This window comes from Puma concolor, chromosome A2 (assembly GCF_028749965.1).
Source record: "Puma concolor isolate L17-30 chromosome A2, mPumCon1.1.hap2, whole genome shotgun sequence".
NCBI classification, from domain to species: domain Eukaryota; kingdom Metazoa; phylum Chordata; class Mammalia; order Carnivora; family Felidae; genus Puma; species Puma concolor.
The window spans coordinates 68,914,281-68,939,560 of record NC_141668.1 but is presented as its reverse complement, the minus strand read 5'-3'; the positions used below and the strand labels follow the sequence as shown (position 1 = coordinate 68,939,560).

Below are 25,280 nucleotides of genomic sequence, written 5' to 3'. Positions count from 1 at the left end.
AACATATCTATGATAAAGTAGAACTATCACTGATGCCTATTATGAATTGGCTCCATATCAAAATAAATTCAGCTCTGACGTATTTTATTATACATCATCATTAGTATTTCCTATGCGTTTAAATACTTATGAAGCAGTATACAGAAGATATGGATCAGAAATCTCCAGGAAACAAAGGATCATTGGTTTATGCAGGAATTAAATCAATTGTAAAATCCTCTTTGGGTAAGAAAATTCAATTTTATTTTTTAAAGTTTTATAATTTTTGTACTCTATTTTCTACTTTTTCCTCGTTAGTTACTTCAGAATAGTATGCATACATACTTTGTTTTTTATTTTTTGTTGGGGGGGTTTCTGATTAGATATTTTAGTTGAGTTAAATGCATAATTGTTTTTATATCCAGAATTCTTTTTGGAGGGAGTCTTATTTCTTTCAAGTGATACTGTCTTTCTAAATCTATTCATTTATCCCATGTTATTTTTTGAAGATCCTGAGAGGTATTACATCCGATGACTTACAGGGTCATGGTGGTTGGTTTGGATTTTATCACAGTATTTTGCTTCTGTAAAAACTAAATAAAAAGATGTATAATTGAAGGAGTTCCCTTTTAATTCCGCTGTCCAAACACTTTGTCTTAGCTATCTATGGCAAGATCTAAGTAACTATGTCAGGAAGTGTGGCCTTGCCTGAAGGAGCCTTACCTGAAAGAATCCTTGATAATTAAATTAATGTATGAATTAATACAGGGTTGAAATTGATCAACTATTTAAGAATAAGATAAAGATGACAAAAGAGCCAAACTTACCTTTTCATTGAGCCGTTGTTCTTACTGTTTTTTATTGGAATTGAATTGTGCATTTTACTATGGTACTTCCCCCGACCTAGTATTCAGTATCTAGCTTTTTTTTTTTTTTTTTAATTTTTTTTTCAACGTTTTTTATTTATTTTTGGGACAGAGAGAGACAGAGCATGAACGGGGGAGGGGCAGAGAGAGAGGGAGACACAGAATCGGAAACAGGCTCCAGGCTCCGAGCCATCAGCCCAGAGCCCGACGCGGGGCTCGAACTCACGGACCGCGAGATCGTGACCTGGCTGAAGTCGGACGCTTAACCGACTGCGCCACCCAGGCGCCCCTTCAGTATCTAGCTTTTGATGGCAGTCAAATTTGGGCCACAAAGTCAGGCTGCTCGAAAAGTAGTTTATACTATTAGTCAAAGAGTGGCAGTTCAAATAATAAGTTCAACTTGGTCTTTAATAGGGTTTTCATAAATACTGTACAAATAATACCAAATAAAATATTATTTTTTAATAAGAATAGGTTAAGCATTTTAACTAAACTGTTATATTATTAAAAAGAAGCTTAAAGGACTTTCACGTTACTTTGTTCCACATTGCTGAACATGCAATAGACTATTATCTGATCAGTTCCGTTTTGGTATTTTCTCACTAGCTTTCCACCAAAAAACTAACTTTTTAAATTTCTTTTTTTATTTAAAAAAAAAATTTTTTTTAAATGTTTATTTTTTGAGAGGGAGATTGACAGAGTGTGAGCAGGGGAGGGGCAAAGAGAGAAGGAGACACAGAATCAGAAGGAGGCTGCAGGCTCTGAGCTGTCAGCACAGAGCCTGACATGGGACTTGAATCCACAAAATGTGAGATCATGACCTGAGCCCAAGTTGGACGTTCAACCGACTGAGCCACCCATGCACCCCAAAAGTAACTTTTATTATAAATAAATTTATTACCAGGTGCCCCAAAAGTAACTTTTATTATAAATATATTATTGGGGTGCTGGGGTGGCTCAGTCAGTTGGGCATCTGACTTCGGCTCAGGTCATGATCTTACAGTTCGTGGATTCGAGCCCTGTGTTAGGCTCTGTGCTGACAGCTCAGAGCCTGGAGCCTGCTTTCGATTCTGTGTCTCCTTCTCTCTCTGCCCCTCCCCACTTGTGCTCTGTCTCTCAAAAATAAATGTAAACAAATAAGTAAATTTATTATAAATAAAATGAGTCTACTTAGAAACTTCCATTTTTATTAATATAAATAAAAGGGCAGATAATAGTATCATATCCCTGTAGATGAACCTGTGTACCATGGTTCATGACTTTAGAACTGCTGCTGCAAAGACTTAAACACCGAGTTTATAGAATTTTTAGTATTTTTGCCATATGGTAGGTGAGGGCACATTGCATTCTTAGTTATTCTGAGGTTTATTATTGTTGTTGTTGTATTTTGACATATTTTAGGGAAAAAACTTACAAACTACTTCTGAGGAAAAGCAAGAGGAAAAATAGACCATCATTATATATTTCTGGTGAAGTAGAAACCGAATGTCTTGAATCAAAAATAGTCTTTACCCACATTAAAAAACTATATGGGAGGGGCGCCTGGGTGGCGCAGTCGGTTAAGCGTCTGACTTCAGCCAGGTCACGATCTCGCGGTCCGTGAGTTCGAGCCCCGCGTCAGGCTCTGGGCTGATGGCTCAGAGCCTGGAGCCTGTTTCCGATTCTGTGTCTCCCTCTCTCTCTGCCCCTCCCCCGTTCATGCTCTGTCTCTCTCTGTCCCAAAAATAAATAAACGTTGAAAAAAAAAATTTAAAAAACTATATGGGAGAGAGTTCCTCATTGTTACACTTTTAGCTTTTTCTTTGTTTTGGTTTTGATATTTTTGTTTTTACAGCCCCAAAGTAAAAAGTAGAGAAATAACTGTCAAAGATGGCACTTGTGGACTTCAGTTTTTTATCTGGCCCTACTCCTTTCTCTAATTGTATCCCTAATGATTCAACACATAGTAAGTCAACACACTGAACCTTCTTGCTCACAGTAATCTCATATACAAGTTTATTAGACCACACAGTGAAATTTTAACTTTGGTCACAAATAATAGATACTGAGTGCTCTATGAATTAGGCATCATGCTAACTGCTTTCTCCATGTTACTTTATGTCATTCTCACAATTACAGTATGAGGTAAATTTGTTTATTCAGCAAATGCTTATTATTTGCTTGTTATATGCCAAGAATTGTCCTTGGAATAATAAAGGCATAACTGTCAACAAGATAAGTCTCTTCCTTTGTAGAGACTGAACAAAGTAGATATTACCCCTATTTCTGGGAAGTTTACATTCTAATTCAGAATATGGACAAGTACATAGGCAATTTAACATAAGGAAGAATAAACAGTTATGTATAGAAGAATGCTAGCCTGGCTGTTAAGGATTGGAGAGGGTTCCCTGGAGGAGGTAACAGCGAAGACAAGGTCTAGACATGGAGCAGCATATGCGATTAACCCAGAGGAGAGGGACTGTAGCACATTTTAGTATTGCTGGAACAGAGTGTGAGAGAAAAAAAATGAGGAAAGAGTGCTGACTAGAAAGGTAAGCAGTGGGGCAGCTCAGGACTTAGAAATCATGGTAAGAATTTAGGGAGACTTACCCTGTAACAAGGGGAAGCAAGGAAAGATTTCAGAGTATTGACAAAATTAGATTGTGTTTTAGAGCTGTCGCTATGTGTGGAATGAATTGGAAAGGATCAAACAGGAACCTCAGATAAAAGCTACAGTAATTAGGCAAGATATGAGGGTGTTCCTACCAAAGTTAGTGGCAGAGGAGTGAGAGAAATGTGGGTAAATTAGAGAGTGTGACAAAATTTAATGATTGAGTAAAGGAGACGGACGGGAAGGAAAAGTGAAAGCACACATATTTACCTTAGGAAACTAAGATAATACTGGTACTAGTTGATTAGATAGGAATAACCTAAGAGTGCATTTGAGAAGAAAACGTTCATTTTAGAGAAAGTTGAATTTGAGATAGCTAGGTGGAGCTGTGCAGTGGGCAAGAAATTTAGGGTAGGTTGAAGAAGTAAAGTCATCCATTTTAAATAATTCTTCCAAGGAATTTGACCACATGAAGGAGGATAAAAAGGGATACAATAAAAGCAGCACAGCAGGTGAATCCAGAGTCATAGGAAGGTTTTTGTGTTGCTTTGTTTTTAACGTGGGATTGATTTAAGCAAGTTTAAATGCTAATGTGAGGAAACCCATGCAAAGAAGTGATGATGCAGAGAGAAGGGAGTGAAGAGCAAAATTCCTAGGAATATGAAGGAATAGGATCCAGAGCACAGGTGAAAGATTAGCTTTAGACAGGATGTACACTTTCTCCATACTGCCAGAGGGAAAGGGAAAGGTATGTAGGTTGTATAAGGTTGAATGACTGGAGGCTGATGAGTTTACCACGCAGTGGCTCTCTTTTCTCAGTGTGGTAGGTTTGCTTGTTGAAAAGGAGCAGGAAGGTGGTAGAAGACCTGGAGAAAAGGAGCCAGGGTTGTTTTGAGAAACATGAGAGGATTGTGGGGCAATTGTTTTAATCAGAAGATAAAATAAAGGACAGTATGGTGAGAGAATTAAGGGTACTGGCAAGAGAATGATTCATTTGTTGGTTTTGGGGAGGGAAATGACAGGAGACTGGTAAGTAAAAATAAGAGGGGCCAAGAGATTGTAAGGTTGAAAAATTTAGAAGAGAGATTTCTGAAAGGCGATGAGGTTGTGGTAAGAAAGTGGCTCTTTTTTTTTTTTTTTTTTTGGTAACTTTCTTTTAATGTTTATGAGAGAGAGAGAAAAAACGTGAGGGGGGGTGGGCAGAGAGAGAGGGAGACACAGAATCTGAAGCAGGTTCCGGGCTCTGAGCTGTCAGCATAGAGCCTGATGTGGAGCTCGAACTCACAAACTATGAGATCATGACCTGAGCTGAAGTCAGACACTTAACTGACTGAGCCACCCTGGCGCCCAAGAAAGTGGCTCTTTTGAAGGAGGATCAGTTTGGATGTGTTCATTAAAGGAGTGGGTAAAATCTTGGAGGCGTGAACCACTGGATATAAGGAAGCAAAGAGACAGACTGATTTATTGGACAGACTGAGTGTTGAAGTCAACCAGGATGAGAAGGCATGCTCTAAGGGAATGTCTTGTAAGTCTTGTGGAGTAGTGTTCATAATGTTAATTATAATTTCTTCCTTTTAAGATGGCAGAAAATTGTGTAATAAATACTGGTCAGCCTTCTATCCAATATGATGAAAATATTTTTCATACTTAAAGGGTAAATTCTGATCTATAGAACTTGTCTATTCAGAATTATTTTAACAGAATAGCTAGGACTTAATGTTTTTAACAAAATGTTCTTATAAACACTTGATACTTTTACTGCTTTGTTATACAGATGTATAAATGCAACAAATTACTATCTGCAAATAGCATAGTGTCTGATTGCTTGGTGTAGTATTTGAAACCAATTTTTTAAAAGTGTTTTTTTTTTCTTCCAAGATTTTATTTAAATTCAAGTTAGTTAACATATAGTGTAATATTGGCTTCAGGAGTACAGTTTAGTGATTCATCACTTACATATAGCACCAAGTGACCTCCTTAATGCCTATCACCCATTTAGCCCATCCCCCCCACTCATCTCCCCTCTAGCAACCCCTAATTGTTTTCTATAGTTAAGAGTCTCTTACGGTTTGCTTCCCTCTTGTTTTTTTGTTTGCATTTTTTTGAGAGCAAGAGAGAGCATACGTGTGAATAGTGTAAGGACAAAGAGAGAGAGAGAGAGAGAGAGAGAATATCTCAAGCAGGCTCCACAGCCAGCATGGACCTCAATGCAAGGTTGGATCTCATGACCCTGAGACCATGACCTGAGCCAAAATTAACAGTCAGATGCTCAACTGACTGAGCTGTCCAGGTGCCCTCTCCCTCTCTGTGTTTATCTTATTTTATTCTCCCTTCTCTTCCCCATGTTGATCTGTTTTGTTTCTTAAATTCCACATATGAGTGGAATCATACAGTGTGTGTGTGTGTGTGTGTGTGTGTGCGTGCGTGTGCATGAGTGTGTGTGTGTGTGTGTGTGTGTGTGTGTGTGTGTGTGTTTTCCACGTCTTCTTTACCCATTCATCAGTTGAAGGACTTTGGGCTCTTTCTATAATTTGGCTTGCTGTTGATGGTACTGCTATAAACATTGGGGTGCTTGTGCCTCTTCAGATCAGTATTTTTGTATCCTTTGGATAAATACCTACTAGTGCAATTGCTGAGTTGTAGGGTAGCTCTGTCTTTAACTTTCTGAGGAACCTTCACACTGTTTTTTAGAGTGGCCGCACCAGTTTGCATTCCCACCAACAGTGTAAGGTGAATCCTTGCCAACATCTCGTTTCCTGGGTTTTTATTTTAGCCATTCTGACAGGTATGAGGTGGTATCTCATTGTGGTTTTGATATGTATTTCTCTGATGGTGAGTGATGGTGAGCATCTTTTCATGTGTCTGTTAGCCATTTGTATGTCGTCTTTAGAGAAACATCTCTTCGTGTCTTCTGCCCATTTCTGTTTTTTTTCTTAAATTTTTTTTTTAATGTTTATTTTTGAGAGAGAGAGAGAGACAGAGCGTGAGTGGGAGAAGGGCAGAGAGAGACGGAGACATAGAATCTGAACCAGGTTCCAGGCTCTGAGCTATTAGCACGGAGCCTGATGCGGGGCTTGAACCCATGAACTGTGAGATCATGACCTGAGCTGAAGTCAGATGCTTACCCAACTGAGCCACCCAGGTGCCCCATCTTCTGCCTGTTTCTTAACTGTATTATTTATTTTGTGGATGTTGAGTTTGATAAGTTCTTTATAGAGTTTGGATACTAACCCTTAATCAGATATGTTAGTTCCATATATCTTCTCCCATTCCATAGGCTGCCTTTCAGTTTTGTTGAATGTTTCCTTCACTGTGCAGGTTTTTTTCTTGATGAAATTCACATAAGTCATGTTTGCTTTTGTTAATCTTGCCTCCAGAGATGTGTCTAGTAAGAAGTGCTACGGCTGAGGTCAAAGAGGTTGCTGCCTGTGTTCTTCTCTAGGATTTTGATGGTTTCCTGTCTCACATTTAGGTCTTTCATACATTTTGAGTTTATTTTTGTATATGGTGTAAGAAAGTGGTCCAGGTTCATTCTTCTGCGTGTTGCTGTCTAGTTTTCCCAACACCATTTGTTGAAGAGACTGTCTTTTCTTGATTGGGTATTCTTTCTACTTTGTTGAAGATGAATTGACTATATAGTTGTGGGTCCATTTCTGAGTGCTCTGTTTTCTCCCATTGACCTTTGTGTCTGTTTTTGTGCCAGTTCCATACTGTCTTGATGATTACAGCTTTGTAATATAGCTTGAAGTCTGGAATTGTGAGGCGTCTTGCTTTGCTTTTCTTTTTCTACATTACTTTGGCTATTTGGGGTCTTTTCTGGTTCCACACAAATTTTAGAATTGTTTGTTCTAGCTCTGTGAAGAATGCTGGCATTGTTTTGATAGGGATTGCATTGAATGTATAGATTGCTTTGGGTAGTATAAACATATTAACAATATGTATGTATTTTATGTATAATTTATTGTCAAATTGGCTAATATACAGTGTGTAAAGTGTGCTCTTGGTTTTTGGGGTAGATTCCCATGGTTCATACAACACCCAGTGCTCATCCCAACAAGTGTCCTCCTCAATGCCCATCACCTATTTTCCCCTCTCCCCCACTCCCCTACTCCCCCACTCCCCTACTCCCCCATCAATTCTCAGATTGTTCTCTGTGTTTAAGAGTCTCTTATGGTTTGCCTCCCTTCCTATCTGTTTGTGACTATTTTTTTCCCCTTCCCTTCCCCCATGGTCTTCTGTTAAGTTTCTCAAGGTCCACATATGAGTGAAAACATATGATAACTGTCTTTCTCTGACTTATTTCACTCAACATAACACCTTCCAGCTCTATCCACATTGCTGAAAGTGGCATGATTTCATTCTTTCTCGTTGCCAAGTAATAAACCACATTTTCTTTATCCATTCATCAGTTGATGGACATTAGGCTCTTTCTGTAATTTGACTGTTGTTGAAAGCACTGCTATAAACATTGGGGTACTTGTGCCCCTATCAGTGTGCACTCCTGTATCCTTTGGATAAATTCCTAGTATTGCTATTGCTGAGTTGTAGGGTAGTTCTGTTTTTAATTTTTGAGGAACCTCACACTGTTTTCCAGAGCGACTGCACTAGTTCTCATTCCCACCAACAGTGCAAGAGGGTTCCCGTTTCTCCACATCCTCACCAACATCTGTTGTTTCCTGAGTTGTTAATTTTAGCCACTCTGACAGGTATGAGGTGGTTGTCAGTGTGGTTTTGATTTGTATTTCCCTGATGATGAGTGATATTGAGCATCTTTTCAGGTGTCTGTTGGCCATCTGGATGTCTTTGGAAAAATGTCTTTTCATGTCTTCTGCCTATTTCTTCACTGGATTGTTTGTTTTTTGGGTGTTAAGTTCTTTATAGATTTTGGATACTAACCATTTATCCGATATGTCATTTGCAAATATCTGTTCTTCTAACCCATGAGCGTGTTTTTCTATTTCTTTGTATCATCTTCAATGTTTAAAAATATTGTTCTATAGTTTTTGGAGTACACATTTTTTACCTCTTTGATTAGGTTTGTTCCCAGGTATCTTGTGGGTTTTAGTGCAATTATAAATGGGATTGATTCCTTGATTTCTCTTTCTGCTGCTTTATTATTGGTGTATAGAAAGGCAACTGATTTCTGTATGTTGATTTTATATCCTGCGACTTTGCTGAATTCATGGATCAGTTCTAGGAATTTTTTGGTGAAGTCTTTTGAGTTTTCTACATAGAGTATCAGGTTGTCTGTGAAGAGTGAAAGTTTGACTTCTTCCTTGCCAATTTGGATGCCTTTTATTTCTTGTTGCCTGATTGCTGAAGCTAGGACTTTCAGTACCAGTGGTGAGAGCAGACATCCCTGTTGTGTTCCTGACCTGAGGGGAAAAGCTCTCCGTTTTCCTCCATTGAGGATAATATTAGTTATGTGTCTTTCGTTTATGTCCTTTACGATGTTGAGGTATGTTCCTTCTATCCTTACTTTCTTGAGGGTTTTTAACAAAAAAGGATGTGCTTTTTCTGCATCTATTGAGGGAATCATATGGTTCTTATCCTTTCTTTTATTAATGTGGTGTATCATGTTGATTGGTTTGTGGTTATTGAACCAGCCCTGCAGCACAGGAATAAATCCCACTTGATCATAGAAAATAATTCTTTTAATGTACTGTTGGATTTTATTTGCTAGTATCTTGTTGGAAATTTTTGCATCGTGTTCATCATGGGTATTGGTCTGTAATTCTTGTTTTCAGTGGGGTCTTTGTATGGTTTTTGAATCGAGGTAATGTTGGCTTCATAGAATCGGTTTGGAAGTTTTCCTTCCTTTTTGTCTTTTTTTGAATAGGCTCAAAAGAATAGGTATTAACTCTTCTTTAAATGTTTGGTAGAATTCCCCTGGAAAGCCATCTAGCCCTGGACCCTGGATTCAGTTTCTTTACTGGTTATGGGTTTGTTCAAATTTTCTATTTCTTCCTGTTTCAATTTTGGTAGTTTATATGTTTCTAGGAATTTATCCGTTTCTTCCATATTGCCCACTTTGTTGGCATATAATTTTTCATAATATTCTCTTATAATTGTTTGTATTTTTGCAGTGTTGTTTGTGATACCTCTTCTTTCATTTGTGATTATATTTATTTGGGTCCTTTTTTTAATTAAAAAATTTTTTTAATGTTTTTATTTATTTTTGAGAGAGAGACAGAGACAGAGTGTGAGCTGGGGAGGGGCAGAGGGAGAAGGAGACACAGAATCTGAAGCAGGCTCCAGGCTCTGAGCTGTCAGCACAGAGCCCGATGCAAGGCTCGAACTTGTGAACCACAAGATCATGACCTGGGCCGAAGTCAGACACTCAACCAACTGAGCCACCCAGGTGCTCTCTTTTTGATAAGTCTGGGTAGAGGGTTATCAGTTTTGTTAATTCTTCCAAAGATCCAGCTCCTAGTTTCATTGATCTATTTTGTTTTTGTTGTTGTTGTTTCTGTATCATGTGTTTTTGCTCTAATCTTTATTATTTCCCTTCTGCTGGTTCTGGGCTTTATTTGCTGTTCTTTTTCCAACTTCTTTAGGTGTAAGGTTAGGTTTGTATTTGAGACCTCCTTCTTGAGGAAGGCCTGTATTGTATTCCCTCTTATGTCACCTTTGCTGCCTCCCAGAGGTTTTGGACTATTGTGTTTTTATTTTCATTGGCTTCCGTGTATTTTTTAATTTCTTCTTTAATTTCCTGCTTAATCCATTCATTCTCTAGTAGGATGTTCTTTAACCTTCATATATTTGTGGTCTTTTCAAATTTTTCTTGTGGTTGACTTTAAGTTTCATAGTGTTGTGGTCTGAAAATATGCACGGTATGATCTCAGTCTTTTTGTACTGGTTGAGGCCTGATTTATGACCCAGTATGTGATCAATTCTGGAGAACGTTCCATGTGCATTTTGCTGCTTTAGGGTGAAATGCTCTGAACGTATCTGTTAAGCCCATCTGGTCTAGTGTGTCATTCAAAGCCATTGTTTCCTTGTTGATTTTCTGCTTAGATAATCTCTCATTTTGGTAAGAGGAGTATAAAAGTCCCCTACTATCCCTACTATTATTGTATTATTATCAATGAGTTTCTTTATGTTTGTTATTAAATGATTTGTATATTTGGCTGCTTCCAGTTTGGGGACATAAATATTTAAAATTTTTAGATCTTCTTGTTGGATAGGCCCTGTTATTATGATATAGTTCTCTTTTTCATCTTTTATTATATAGTCTTTGGTTTAAAATATAGTTTGTCTGATATATGTATGGCTACTCCAGCTTACTTTTGATGTCCATTAGCATGATAGATGGTTCTTCACCCCCTCACTTTCAATCTGGAGGTGTCTTTGGGTCTAAAATGAATCTCTTGTAAGCAGCATATAAATGGGTCTTTTATATGTATGTGTGTGTGTGTGTGTGTGTGTGTGTATACATACATACATACACATTTTGGTACCCTATGTCTTTTGATTGGAGCATTTAGTCCATTTACATTCAGAAGTAATTATTTATAGATATGAATTTAGTGCCATTTGTATTACCTGTAAAGTCACTGTTCCTGTATATTGTTCCTTTATCTTTGTTGTTTTTGGTCTCTCTTTCCCGCTCAAAGGGTCCTCTTTAACAGTTCTTGCATGGCTGGTTTAGTGTTCACAAACTCTTTTAGTTGTTGCTTGTTTTGGAAACTTTCTCCTTTCTGACTGGACACCCTTGCTGTATATTCTCAGTTGATGGGGCGGCTGAGTGGCTCATTTGGTTAAGCATCTGATTCTTGATTGGTTGAGATCCTGATCTCATGGTCGTGAGATTGAGCCCCATGTTAGGCTCAGTGCTGACAGCATGGAGCCTGCTTGGGATTGTCTCTCTCCATCTCTTTCTCTCTCTCTCTCTCAAAATAAATAAACATTTCTGGAAAATGTGAAGTTAAAAAAAAAAAAATTCTTGGCGGCATTTTTTTCCTGACTACCATGTTGAACATATGCCACTCTGTTCTGGCCTGCCAAGTTTCTGTGGACAGGTCTCCTGGTACTCTTATGTGTCTACCCTTGTAGGTTAAGGACCTTTTGTCCCTAGTTGCTTTCATAATTCTTTTTTTGCAAATTTCACTATGATATGTCTTGGTGTTGACCTGTTTTTTTGTTGTGTGTGTGTGTGTGTGTGTGTGTGTGTGTGTGTGTGTGTGTGTGTGTTTGACGGGAATTCAGCATGCCTCTTGGATTTGAATGCCTGTTTTCCTTCCCCAGATTAGGGAATTTCTCAGCTGTATTTATTCAAATAAACCTTCTGTCTTTTTTCCTACTCTTCTTCTGGGACTCCTATGATATGATATTATTGCACTTTATAGAATTGTTGCATTCCCTAGGTCTGTATTCATGATCTAATAGTTTTCTTTCCTCCTTTTCAGCTTCATTATTTTCCATAGTTTTATCTTCTATATCACCTATTTGGTCCTCTGTTTCTTCCATCCTCATGATTACATCCAGTCAGTTTTGCATCTCAGTTATAGCATTTTTTATTTCAGCCTGAGTAGTTTTTAGGTCTTTGATTTTTGTAGTAAGTGTTTCTCTGGTGTCTTCTATGCTTTTTTCAAGCCCAGCTAGTATTCTTATGACTCTTGTTCTAAATTCTTGTTCAGATAAATTACTTATATCTGTTTTGAGCAAATCCTGGCTGTGGTTTCTTCTTGATTTTTGTTTGGGGGACAATTCCTCCATCTTGTCATTTTGTCTAGGTTCCTGTCTTTTGCATGTTATGAAAGCTTGTTATATTTCCTGGTCCTGAGAGTAATGGGTATATCAAGAAGGGGTCATACACTGTCCAGGGCCTGGCATTTCAGGAAGTGTTTCAGGTATATGCTGTATGTATGCACTGTGCTGTTGTGATATAGCTGCTTTTTCCCCCTGGTCCGTCCTTGGCAGAGTTCTTCCTTGCTTGTAGTGGGGAGTATTTGACCTTTAATTGGGTGTGCTTTGATCTATTAAAATAAGCCTACTGGAAAAAAAAAAAAAAAGGTCTGATCAAAAAAAAGAGAAAAGAAATAAAACAAAAAACTATAAGCCTGATTTCAAAGGAATAGAAAACAAAAAAGAAGAAAAAGAAAGAGAAGCCTGATCCAAAAAACAAGAAAAGGAAACAAAAAACCAAAAGCAAACAAATGAACAAAAAACTAAGCCTGATTTAAAAAAAAAAAAAAAAAGTCGGGTCCTGTTTCCACCAGAATTGAAGCTGATGCTTTGGAGCACTCTATGATCAGTGGACTTGTGCACTTGGGGGTGGGGGAGGGGGGAGCTGTGTTGGTCCTTAGGGAAGAGGCCCACTGCACTGGCTTACAATCAGACCTGCCCTTGTGAAGATGTCCCTGCAGGGTGTAGGGGGGCGGGGTTTGGTGTAAACAGCTTCTGCCTTGACTGGGGGAGCTGTGTTATTTGCTGAAGTCAGACCCTGTTGATGGGTGGGGGAAGATGGCGCCACCCTGCTCTCTCCTCTATTCCTGGGTAGGAGAGCTGGCGCCCACCTCTGTTCTGGTAGTCCTCACAGACAAGCGAACAATTTCTCCTCCTGTGTCCCAGGCTTCTGTCAGATCCATGCCCTCAACCCTTCTGTTCCCTGGACCATAGACATGCTGGGCACCATAGCTTTCCAGTGTTATTGTTTGTTTGTTTTAATATTTCCCATTTATTTTTATATATTTTTTAAGTTTATTTGTTTCTTTTGAGAGAGAAGTGAGAGGGAGAAGAGAGAGAGAGAGAGAGAGAATGTAAGTGAGGAGGGGCCGAGAGAGAGAGGGGAGAGAGAAAATCCCAAGCCAGCTCTGCACTGGCAGGCTGGAGCCCAGTGCAGGGCTCAAACCCACAAACCACAAGAGTATGACCTGGGCCAAAATCAAGAGTCAAACACTTAACCAACTGAGCAACCCAGGTGTCCCTTCAGTGTTTTCATCTTTGGTGCAGGACTAAGATTCAAAACTCTGAATCTTAAAGGGCTCACCACAATGTGGACCTGCTCCCCTCTGAAGGAGAGGCTCGCCGTGCTGTGCCTTCTGTCCCAGTAAAGCAATTGCAGGGCCGTACAGGTGCCTGGAGTTTATGATGATTCACAGTGAAAAGCTGTGACCACTTTACCCACCACAGTGCACACCTCTGTCTCCTATTGAACATTCAAAGGCGCCAGCCTCAGCTTTTGTCCTTGGAGAAGCAATATATCCTTGTCCGAATGCACTCCAGGAAAGGAACATTCTCTCCTAGTGCGACCCAGGGGATCCCCACATCGCACTGTCTATTCCGGGGCCTCCCCTCCATCTCCCTAGGAGCACCACCACCCTCTTGGATCTACTGCAGCAAATGGCACAGACTGTCAAAAACCCAGAATTTCACCTCCACTGTTTGCAAAAAGTTGGGATAGTCAGTTCCTCAAGATTCCCCCATCAGTTGTTTTGGGGGAGTGCTTTTCTTGTGCGAACCCAACACACTTCTTTCTCTCCCCTTCTCTTTCTCCTCTTTGCGAAAAAGGCTCCCACCCCTGTGCAGCACCATGGCTTTCCTGTCCCCCAGTTTGCCTCCCTGCACCAAGTACCTGCCACGTTCTATCAGATTATGCAGATTGTTCTCTTAATCCCCAGATCGATTTCCTGGCTGTTCATATGATTTGATGTTGATCTGTGTTTAAGGGACGAGATCCCCAAGCCTGGGGTCCCCTTACTACTTACTCCACCATCTTAATTCCTCCCTCACAAACTAAACATGTTTTTTAATGTTTAAGTGAACTTGTTTCTCTTGCGCCTGTCAATAAAACATCGATTCTATTTATATATATAGGTTAGTCTTAAATTTAAGGGATATAGTTTTGTTCTTTTAGTATTGAAAGACATGTGTAAATACATTTTAATTCTTTTTCAGAGATAAATTAAAATCATAAATTTTAAAATTTATATTTGTTAAAAAGAATGACTATATACTTAAAAATGCACAGTAATATCACGCTGCTTATTTGATAACCCTAATTACCAGTTGCATAGTTATCAAGCCATAAGAAGGCCAAAAGATCAGGCAAAATACATGACGTGGTATCCATGCACTTGACTTACAGGACATATTTCCACTTTGTAGTACTGAACTCTTTGGAGTTGTATGTATTCATCTTTATTCCATGGCACAATTTCTGTAAAATAAAAACTCTAAGAAACTCAAATATTATTACACTGTGAGAATTTGTTTGAAAAATAAATTGCTGCTTTTTGTTCACCTGTTTAAAATAATCCTTTTTTGGGGGGTGCCTGGGTGGCTCAGTTCATTAAGCGTCTGACTTCGGCTCAAGGCATGATCTCACAGTTTGTGAGTTCAAGCCCACATTAGGCTCTGTGCTAACAGCTCAGAGCCTAGAGCCTGCCTGCCTCAAATTCTGAGTCTCCCTCTCTGTCTCTCTGCCTTTCCCCTGCTCAAACTGTGTCTGTCTGTCTGTCTGTCTCTCTTTCTCTTTGTCAAAAATAAATAAACATTAAACAATTTTTAAATAGTCTTTTTTATGTTTGTTTATTTTTGAGACAGAGAAGAGAGAGTGTGAGTTGGGGAGGGGCAGAGAGAGTGATGGAGACGCAGAATCTGAAATAGGCACCTGGCTCTGAGCTGTCAGCACAAAGCCTGACTGGGCTCAAGCTTGGGAATGGTGAGATCATGACCTGAGGCAAAGTCAGATACTTAACCAACTCATGTGGTTGGTTACCCATGTGCCCCTAAAATAGTTATTATTTATTTATTTTTTTAGAAAAAGTTTATTTATTTTGAGAGAGACATAGCAAGCAAGGGAGGGGCAGAGAGAGAGGTAGACAAAATCCCAAGTAGGTTCTGCACTGTCTATGCAGAGCCTGATGCAGGGCTCGAACTCAGGAACCGTGAGATCATGACCTGAGCCGAAGTCAAGAGTTGGATGCATAACCAACTGAGCCACCCAGGTTTCCCTGAAATAGTCATTTTTACCTTTTAATATCCTCAGCATTCAATCCAAAATTTATAGGAGAGATACAAAAATAAATACCAAATGGTACATCTACAGCTTATTCTTAAAATTTAATAGCTACATTTTATCTAAATGTAAATTTGTTATTCAGAAAAATGTTGTGTTTAGCTTTTTTTTAAGTTTTTATTTATTTATTTTGAGAGAGAGCATGGGAAGAGCAGAGGCAGAGGGAGGGAGAGAGAGAATCCCCAAGCAGGCTCCGCACCATCAGTGCAGAGTCTGACGTGTAGCTCAAATTCATGAACTGAGAGATCATGTCCCAAGCCAAACTCAAGAGTCGGATGCCTAAGTGACTGACCCACCCAGGTGTCCCTGTTGTATTTAATTTTTAACATGCTTTAACCTTATTCAGAATTTTATAACAGTTCTTAAAAGTTCACTTTCATAAGCTAAAAGTGATTTTGTCATGACTAACTTTCTTCATGGTTGCAAATAGAGCAGCATGCTTCCTCTTTTCAATGGGCAGGTGGTTCTCTTAAGGGAAGAAAACTTTTCAGAAGTTTCCTCCTGACCCCTTGACTTAACGGCAACAGTTTTCAGCAGTAAGGTTAAAAATAAATAATTTCACGTGTATATATTTAACTGTTTTTTTTAATTTCCAGATTTTACAAATAACTCATCTTGAAACTTTTTTATAAAGCAATGATATATAGCTTAAAATATGTCCTACCATGAATAATATTATGAGCTTTTGCCATGGCCTAACATCATATAATGAAGGAAGTTATTTAAAAGTGTGAATTAGGGGCGCCTGGGTGGCGCAGTCGGTTGGGCGTCCGACTTCAGCCAGGTCACGATCTCGCGGTCCGTGAGTTCGAGCCCCGCGTCAGGCTCTGGGCTGATGGCTCAGAGCCTGGAGCCTGTTTCCGATTCTTTGTCTCCCTCTCTCTCTGCCCCTCCCCCGTTCATGCTCTGTCTCTCTCTGTCCCAAAAATAAATAAATGTTGAAAAAAAATAAAAAATAAATAAAAGTGTGAATTAGGTTTGGAGAGTTTAGACTTTTGCTGTTATACTAATTTTACTCTTTACTCATGTATTTAGACATTCACTATATACTAATTTTACTCTACCCATGTATTTAGATTAAATGGACTAAGAAATAATGCTTTGCATTATTTATATATGTATTTGATTTGCAAATGGCAATTGATTCAGTTTTTAATATTTTCCCAATTTTGCTTGTGTTCATTTCTTTAATTCTTTTCTCAGAAGAGTATAAAGTCAACTTTGGACAGTATATTAGTTTTTATATTATGCAAATATCATCATTTCCATGGTCTAAAGTCTTGGCATGGCTTCACTGGGTCCTCTGCTCTAGGTTTCACAAGGCTAAAATGAAGATGTTAGCCAGGCTTTGGTCGTTTCTTGGAGGTTGGAGTATTGTTCCAAGCTCATATGCTTATTGACAGAATTGTTTCCTTGAACTTGTAGGGCAGAATTGTCCTTGCTGGCTGTCGCCAGGGGCTGTCCTCAGCTCCTAGAGGCTACTCACGCTTCCTTGCCACACAGCCTTCTCACAACAAAGCAGCTTTTACTTCTAGTATAGCTGGAGAACCTCTCTCATTTTCTCTGGACTCTTTTGAAGGTATTAACGTGGTTAAGTCACGCCCACACATGATAATTTCCCTTTCATTGACTCAGAGTCAACTAAGTAATGACCTTTTATTACATCTGCAAAATGCTTTCACTTGTACTATATTGTGTAATTGAGAAGCAAGTCACAGATTTCACCTGTACACAAGGGGAGGGGATTATACAAGAGTATACTAGGGGGCAAGAATCATGGAGCCCAATTTATAATTCTGCCTACCACAGACAAATGGAATTATTTCTTAAAACCTATTGATCTAGTTATTTACAAAGGTATAATTATGTATTATATGTAAGTATAAAAGTTATAATAAAAGATGTTTATAATGTTAAACATTCTTGCTGCCTAACTCATAACTGAGTTTATTCTGAAAATCCTTTTTGTTAAAATAACAGATAATTCTATAATGACAATTTTGATGGTACAACTTTCTAGAACATTTAAGGATTTGATATGCAATAGGAGTCAGGTTTTATTTCTATTTGTTTCACCTTTATTTAGTGCCATTAGGATCATCTGCCTTGATTACAATCTAATACTCGAAGAATTAGATTCCTTCTGAAAAGAGAATGAGAATATATAAAATCTTTTGATTTAGTGAAGGGGAAGAAACCTTCAAATAATTCCCATTCTGTTTTAGCTTTAGTATTTACTTCACACTTTCAGAGTACTTTGGTATTTACGATCTCATTTTTTCATATATATGTATATAATTTTTTTAATGTTTATTTTTGAGAGAGAGAGAGAGAGAGAGTCAGAGCATGAGTGGGGAAGGGACAGAGAGAGAGGGAGACACAGAATCTGAAACAGGCTCCAGGCTCTGAGCGGTCAACACAGAGTCCAACGTGGGGCTCGAACCCACGAACCATGAAAATATGACCTGAGCCGAAGTCAGACACCTAACAACTGAGCCACCCAGGTGCCCCTGTATATATATATATATATATATATATATATATATACTTATATACCTGTGTGTGTATATATATATATATATATATATACACACACACATATACACACACACATACATACGTACATACATACATACATACATACAAAGAGAGAAAGTCGGAGAGGGAGAGTCAGTCTATTGAATTCTAAGCACTGGAGATAATCTTTCAAGTAGAAACAAGACACCTGCCCTTTTGAAGCATATATTCTAGTAGGAGAAGAGATAAGACTGAAAACTAATAAAATATGGGAGCTTACATTAGGTCTAAGGGAAATCGAAGAAACAGTGTTACATTAGATAATAGCAGGTGACACTCTTAGATTAGGTGGTCAGGGAAGCTTCTCTGAAGCAGCAGCTCAGTCCATCAAGCATTAATTGTTCTTCCAGTAGCTCTTTTGGTATCTCAAGTAACTGTTGTAGTTAACAACATGTAATGCATGTTTTGTTTGTGGCATATTTTACATTTATGCTGTCATGAATTTGTGGTTAAGAAGTCAAATATCCAGAGGCACCTGGGTGGCTCATTTGTTAAGGGTTCCACTCTTGATTTCGGCTCAGGTCATGATCTCATGGTTCATGAGTTTGAGCCCTGTCAGGTTCTGCACTGACAGCACTGGAGCCTGCTTGGGATTCTCTCTCTCCCTCTCTTTCTGCTCCTTTCTGCATTCGTGCTCTCTCTCTCTTTCTCTCAAAATAAGTTTAAAAAATACACTTAAAAAAGTCAAATATCCAGAGTGTAATATTGAAATATTTCTGTGTAAAATGGACTTACTTTTTTTTTTTTAATGTTTGTTTTTGAGACAGAGAGACAGAGTGTGAGCAGGGGAGGGGCAGAGAGAGAGGGAGACACAGAATTCAAAGCAGGCTCCAGGCTCTGAGCTGTCAGCACAGAGCCTGATGTGGGACGCAAACTCACAAGCCATGAGATTAGGACCTGAACTGAAGTCGGATGCTTAACTGCCTGAGCCACCCAGGCATCCCCGGACTTACTTCCTAAATATATTTCAAAATATAGTAATAAAGCAACTAATATAAAAATACTTATCTTTTTTAGGAATGGTGGAAAGTAGCAGACATAATTGGAGCGGTTTGGATAAGCAAACTGATACTCAGAATTTAAATGAAGAGAGAATTTTAGCTTTACAGCTTTGCGGGTGGATAAAGAAAGGAACGGATGTAGATGTGGGGCCATTTTTGAACTCCCTTGTACAAGAAGGGGAATGGGAGAGAGCTGCTGCTGTGGCATTGTTCAACTTGGATATTCGACGAGCAATCCAAATCCTGAATGAAGGAGCATCTTCAGAAAAAGGTATTAGGTTATATTCTAAGATGACTGCAGTTCATAGAATCCTTTAAAGATGCTGATAACTTTAAAATATTTAATCAGTATTTTTAGATAATTTTTTTTGAAAGAGTAGTGAGCACAGAACTGTATCTGTGAAAGTAGATATCCCATCTCTTATGTTTATGCTTTGGTTTATGTCTAAAAAAGAAAATGTGTCTTAAGTACCATTTTAATGATGTTAACAGTAAATGCTCAAATGTGTCCCTTTTAATGTTTTTTTTTTCTTTTAAAGATGGTTCACATACATTCTTAAAAATGTATTGGAGATTGGACTACTTCAGTTTGCAGGCATTCTTATGGCAAACATTTGTATTTTATACATCATCTTTCGGATGGTTATTGGTTGACTTTTAGGAAACTAAGTGACACTTTAGTTAGACTAATACAGATTCTTATAAAAATCATACTTTGATCTGCAAAAATGCTTTTACTGGAGTCTGGTGACTTAAACATAATTTTATAGTAATAGCATAAATAGTATAGTAAAAAATAGTAATATTTTTTAAAAGGAAGAAACAGTGAAATGTAAAGTTTTTACTCTGACATTTTGCAAGAGAATACGTGGGCAAATAAATTTCAGTCTAGACATGCAGTTTTTTCCTTATCAGGAATATTTCAGTTGAAAGTAACTAAGATTATATATAGCTTTTGATTTTTAATACACCTACCAAATTATTTCTGAATATTCAGAATGTGTAATTCTTATTTGATGGTCCATTTTGAAAACATTACATTTCTATTGTACCACAGAGAAAAACATGCAAATAATTGTAATGTATTTGCTTGCAGTTTAAAAAAGTTTGAAAAACTAATGTTTTGCCCAGATTGGCCTCTTTTCCTTCACTTTTGCTCCAGTGTAAGTCTTCCCCATTTGGGAGAGCAATAGAAGATAATGTGGAGATGAAAAAAAGAATCGATATTTAAGCCATTTGTAATTATAATTTTCGTATAACCTGAGAGCTTGATGCCTCCCTATCATGTGTGCCTGGAGAATTTGGTGTTAGATTTAAACACCCATACTATCAATAGGGAAAGTATATTTCCTGTGATTTTAATAAATTGGTTAAGGACTAAAGAAAAGATTTTCTGAGTCAAATACTCCTTTCCACTTGGAAATAAATTGTTTTAAGCAGGATTCACAAAGATATTCTTTGGTTGTGAGGGTGGTTGTTTTTATCTCAAAAGACTTTAAATCTAATTTAATAGAGTAGGCAGAGGAAGCAAGCACAAAGTAACTTGGGGAAAGTGTTCATAGGAATGAAGAGCAAGGCTATTTAAGAACATAAAGTGGGAAATGCTGTTTTATTTGGAAAAGAAAGAAAATGATCAGTCTCAAGGAACAGAATAAGAAAATTGCTATAATGTAGAAAATATTCAAAAGTTAAAGGTGAATTTAGTTTTCTTTTCTGAAGCTGAACTTAGATGGCCAAGCAGTCATAGGGCTAACTGCCAGTTTAGCAGCTTATCCATGGCTGTATGAACTGCTAAAAACTGCAATTTAGAAGACTATTGGTAACAAATGCTTTGTTGCAAATGTGTCTAAATACAATGTTACTCTGTTAATTTTGATAGTTAATTTTGCCCTAGAAAAATTAAAAGTATAATACTATAATAAGAATGCTAAAATAATGGCTTTCAGAACATATACTTAAGTATGTGCATTCTGTATTTAGGAATAGGAAAACAAAATTATTTTGAAAATTGTAGTCCTGAGGTACAGTAATGTTTATTATCAGTGTTCTGAAATATCTGTATGTAAATGAACATGATAAGGCTGGCAATGATTCTGGTAGTATGGCTTCACTTCTCTTCATTTAGACCCTACACAATAACACGGTATAGGAACCTGCCTGGAATGAGAACTTGAAAATTTAATGATGTGTTTGTCCTGCACAGGGTTAGTAATATTGGCAGCAGTTTTATAAGAATAGAAATTTTTGCTCGTGGTCCTTGCCAAATTTTCCAGTCTGGACCAAAACCCCTATTCTAGTGGGCTTATTTTTCTGTAGGTAAATGTTGTCTTCCAGTCTATTGGTTTATGGTTTAAGAACTGGAAGAGGAGATATTAAGCTTTTGATTACTTTGATTAGCTGACTGTTTTTAACATGCAGGCGATCTGAATCTCAATGTGGTAGCAATGGCTTTATCGGGTTACACAGATGAGAAAAACTCCCTTTGGAGAGAAATGTGCAGCACTCTACGACTACAGTTAAATAACCCATATCTGTGTGTCATGTTTGCATTTCTGACAAGTGAAACAGGATCTTATGATGGAGTATTGGTAAGCTAATTTCTGTTTGACAAGGTTCCTTTTAAAATAAAAGTTTTTATCTAGCCTTGTTAAAATGTTCAAATGTCTGTTGCATGAAATATTGTTATATTTTGATGTATTTTGTATTAAAATAAGGTATCTTAAATATCTTTGGGCGGCTCTTGAATGTCATTCTACAGTTAAATACCTGATAACAAACTTGATTTTTTAAATAGTTTTAACAATATAATTTGCAGATACAGAGGGAATAGGATTTTATTGTTTAGCTTAAGAACAGCTCTAGAATTATACAACTATATAAATATAAATTTCATATTGAAGTGCATTTTTTAAAGTTTATTTATTTTGAGAGAGAGAGAGGGCGAAAATCTCAAGCAGGCTCTGCACTGTCAGCACGGAGCCCGGCACGGGCTCAAACCCATGAACCATGAGATTATGACCTGAGCTGAAGTCAAGAGTTGGATGCTTAATGGACTGAACTGCCCAGGCACCCAAAAATGCAAATTTTTAAAAGTGTGTGTTTTTGTTTTTAGTTAAGTAAACAAACACATGATCAATTATGATTAGAATAACCATGTAACTTATCTGAGTTAGTATTTGCATTCTCAGACATACAGACAGTTTGGAAGATCTATGATCACAGTACTTATACTGAACTGTTTCATTTTTTCATTATTTGGTCTTCTCTATCACTTTTTTCTCCTGCTTTACCCACATATGTATCTAACCATATCACCAAATAAGTTCTTTACACAAAGTGGGGACAGAAGATTGAAATGAGATGTACGTATCTGTTTCAGTTATACTGTTTTAAGCTTCACATTAGTACTATAACTTTTTTTTGCATTGTTGGATACTTTTCTACCACTGAGAAGAGCTTTCTAACATGGAACTTATTTCTGTGTTTGCTATTATAGCACTTCATATAAAAGACACATTGCTTGGATGATTGATTAAAGGGTCAGGCCCTAAGAATTTAAAAAAACATGTATTTTATTGAGGTATCTTAATGAAAAATTTAATAAATGTTGTTAATGTCCACTTTGGCAATTCCTTAGTTTATGGATTTTGTCCATTAACTTCTAATAAAAGAACTATTGAACTTTTCTAACCACTTCAAATTAATATCCAAGAGTTTTTTTTATTTGTTTTTACTGTAATTACTCTTTTTTGTTAAACAGAAGACTTTAAAATGTTGTATTTTGGAGAAATACTTTCAGGAAGTAGTAAAGTATGGTAAAGACAAGAAGAAGAAGTGGATTGTTCAATTTTATGTTTATTTTTGAGAGTGATAGAGACAGAGCATGAGTCGGGGAGGGGCAGAGAGAGAGGGAGACACAGAATCTGAAGCAGGCTCCCAGCTCTGAGCTGTCAGCACAGAGCCCGATGTAGGGCTCAAACTCACCAACTGTGACATCGTGACCTGAGCCAAAGTTAGATGCTTAACTGACGGAGCCATCCAGGTGCCCCAGATTGTTCATATTTTAAATTGATAGAGAAGTATTGTTTAAATACTCAATTTCTGTATTTTAAATTAAGTGATCTATTACAAATACCCTTATTTTCTTATATCTAAATTTGGGTTATTAAGTAAGATATATCTTGCCTTAAGTAGAAACTTCATATTTCCAAACTCTTTTGAGAGTGTGCCTAATTATTCTTTATGTATTAATAATTATAATTAATGTGTCCTTTGTTAAAAATTGTTAAGTTGCAGTAATCTAATGAAAAGTGCTGAATTGGGAAATCGAACATAAAGTCCTTGCTCCAGCACAGTTACTTCAGCTAGTCAGTTTACTTTTGGGGTTTTCATTTTCTGAGCTGTAAAATGGGACAGATAATATTTATAATTCTTTTCCAATCAAAATTATACACATGCGCTGAATCTAAAGAGTTAAATCTAGTTTGCATGAAACATGTTCCATCTTAAATGCAGCACCGTATTTTATACTTGGAAGTGCACGTTAGGATAGGTATCAGTTGAAACGGTCTTATGTTTAAAGCAGGAAAACTATATCTCATAGGATGAAATCAATGGAAGTCACTTTTAAACTTTTATATTTAGCACAAAGTTAATTACCTTCCTACATTTATAGAAATTCAAAATAGTATTTTACAATATTGACAAGTCTACAAAAATTTAAGTATCACAGTACCCCTGAAATTTTTGCCACAAACCACCAATATAGCAGTATTTTACTATGGCCAAAAAAAAGTGTATCTATTTATTTATAAGGGTATGTTTAAAACTTTCTACTTTGTATTTAGAAACATGTATTGATAGTCTTTTTAAATTCTGTATTGGTATATTCACTGGTAATTCACAGATTTCCTAGACTTGTTGATTAACTTAGCATCCCAGAAAAGATTTCCTCAGTTTCCCCCAGATGTATTTCTATAATGGAAGGATTACATGGCATCTTAAATTTGATAAACCATATTTTATTGCTTGCATTTTATGTTGGAATTATGTAAAACTGAACTGGAATATTTTTAACCTGAATTGGTCAGTATTTTAGACATAAATTTTTACTTTGCAAGAATAATAACCTTAGCATGGAGTTTCCTGAGGGCTACATGAAGAAAGACATCTTAGGGGCACCTGGGTGGCTCATTCAGATAAGTGTCTGACTCTTGACCTCAGCTCAGGTTATCATCTTATGGTTCGTGGGTTCGAACCCTGTGTTGGGCTTTGCGCTGATAGTGCAGAACTTGCTTGAGATTCTCTCTCTCCTCTCTCTCTGTTCACCCCCTCTGTCTTTCAAAATAAATAAATAAACTTAAAAAAAAAAAAAGGCATCTTAGGCAGTCAGTGGCTCTCCCAGTATATACTCAATAACTTACTAAAACATTTGAAAATTAAATTGCGTATTAGATATGTAAAATAGTCTGCAAAAATATAAAACTCATAGCACCTACAAGTAACTCCTTGCTCTTTCCTTTTCAGTATGAAAACAAAGTTGCTGTACGTGACAGAGTGGCATTTGCTTGTAAATTCCTTAGCGATAGTCAGGTAAAAACTGATACAATTCTATGTTTGAAGTTATTAATATTTACTCTTACTGCATTAGGAAATTAATCTTTTTGTATAGATATGTATATGTGACATTTATATATGAATTATTCTAAAAAAGTAAACTAATAATTCTTTGTTGGGTCAAGATATTGTAAACCTGTGTATCATAACCAAAATTGCTTGTGTAAGAATGCTGACTTAATATTTTAGTTTATTTCTGCTTTTGGCCTATAGATAAAGATGTTAAACTCACCCCTTAGGGATGTCATAAGAGAATTCCTTCATTTCCTAATACAGTAAACAAGTATTAAATGCATATGCTATGTGTATAGTGAGAGAGAAATGCACAGAAACAATGAGTAACATAATGTGCTAAGTGCTACAATAATGAGAAAGTGCTGAGGGAAAACGGAGGAATCTTGGCTACAGGTTGGGGTGGGATGAGGCCAGGGAACACCTTACCAAGAGATGTTATTTTTGATAATCTTAAAGTTCCCTTTCAACTCCAATTCTGTTACAGCAAGAACTTGGCAGAATAATGAGGACAGTTCTCTTTAAGTTTAAAATAGTAAACTCTGTAGTTCTTTTGTAGAATAATTATTAAAACAATAAATGTCTTGCTGTTTTGAAAAAGTGTTTTAAATGATCAT

At 37.2% G+C, this 25,280-nt stretch overlaps 1 protein-coding gene across 7 annotated transcripts in view; it reads left to right on the top strand.

Annotated features, from left to right (window-relative positions):
* Positions 1–25,280, top strand: part of MIOS (meiosis regulator for oocyte development) — a 124,325-nt gene that overhangs the window by 83,561 nt on the left and 15,484 nt on the right. For all 7 annotated transcript variants that reach the window (XM_086695618.1, XM_086695626.1, XM_025929722.2 and 4 more), the window contains 4 exons: positions 127–225; positions 19,052–19,306; positions 21,454–21,623; positions 24,562–24,627. In XM_086695618.1, the coding sequence (XP_086551744.1) occupies positions 127–225; positions 19,052–19,306; positions 21,454–21,623; positions 24,562–24,627 (590 nt within the window). The remainder of the gene's footprint in view (positions 1–126; positions 226–19,051; positions 19,307–21,453; positions 21,624–24,561; positions 24,628–25,280) is intronic.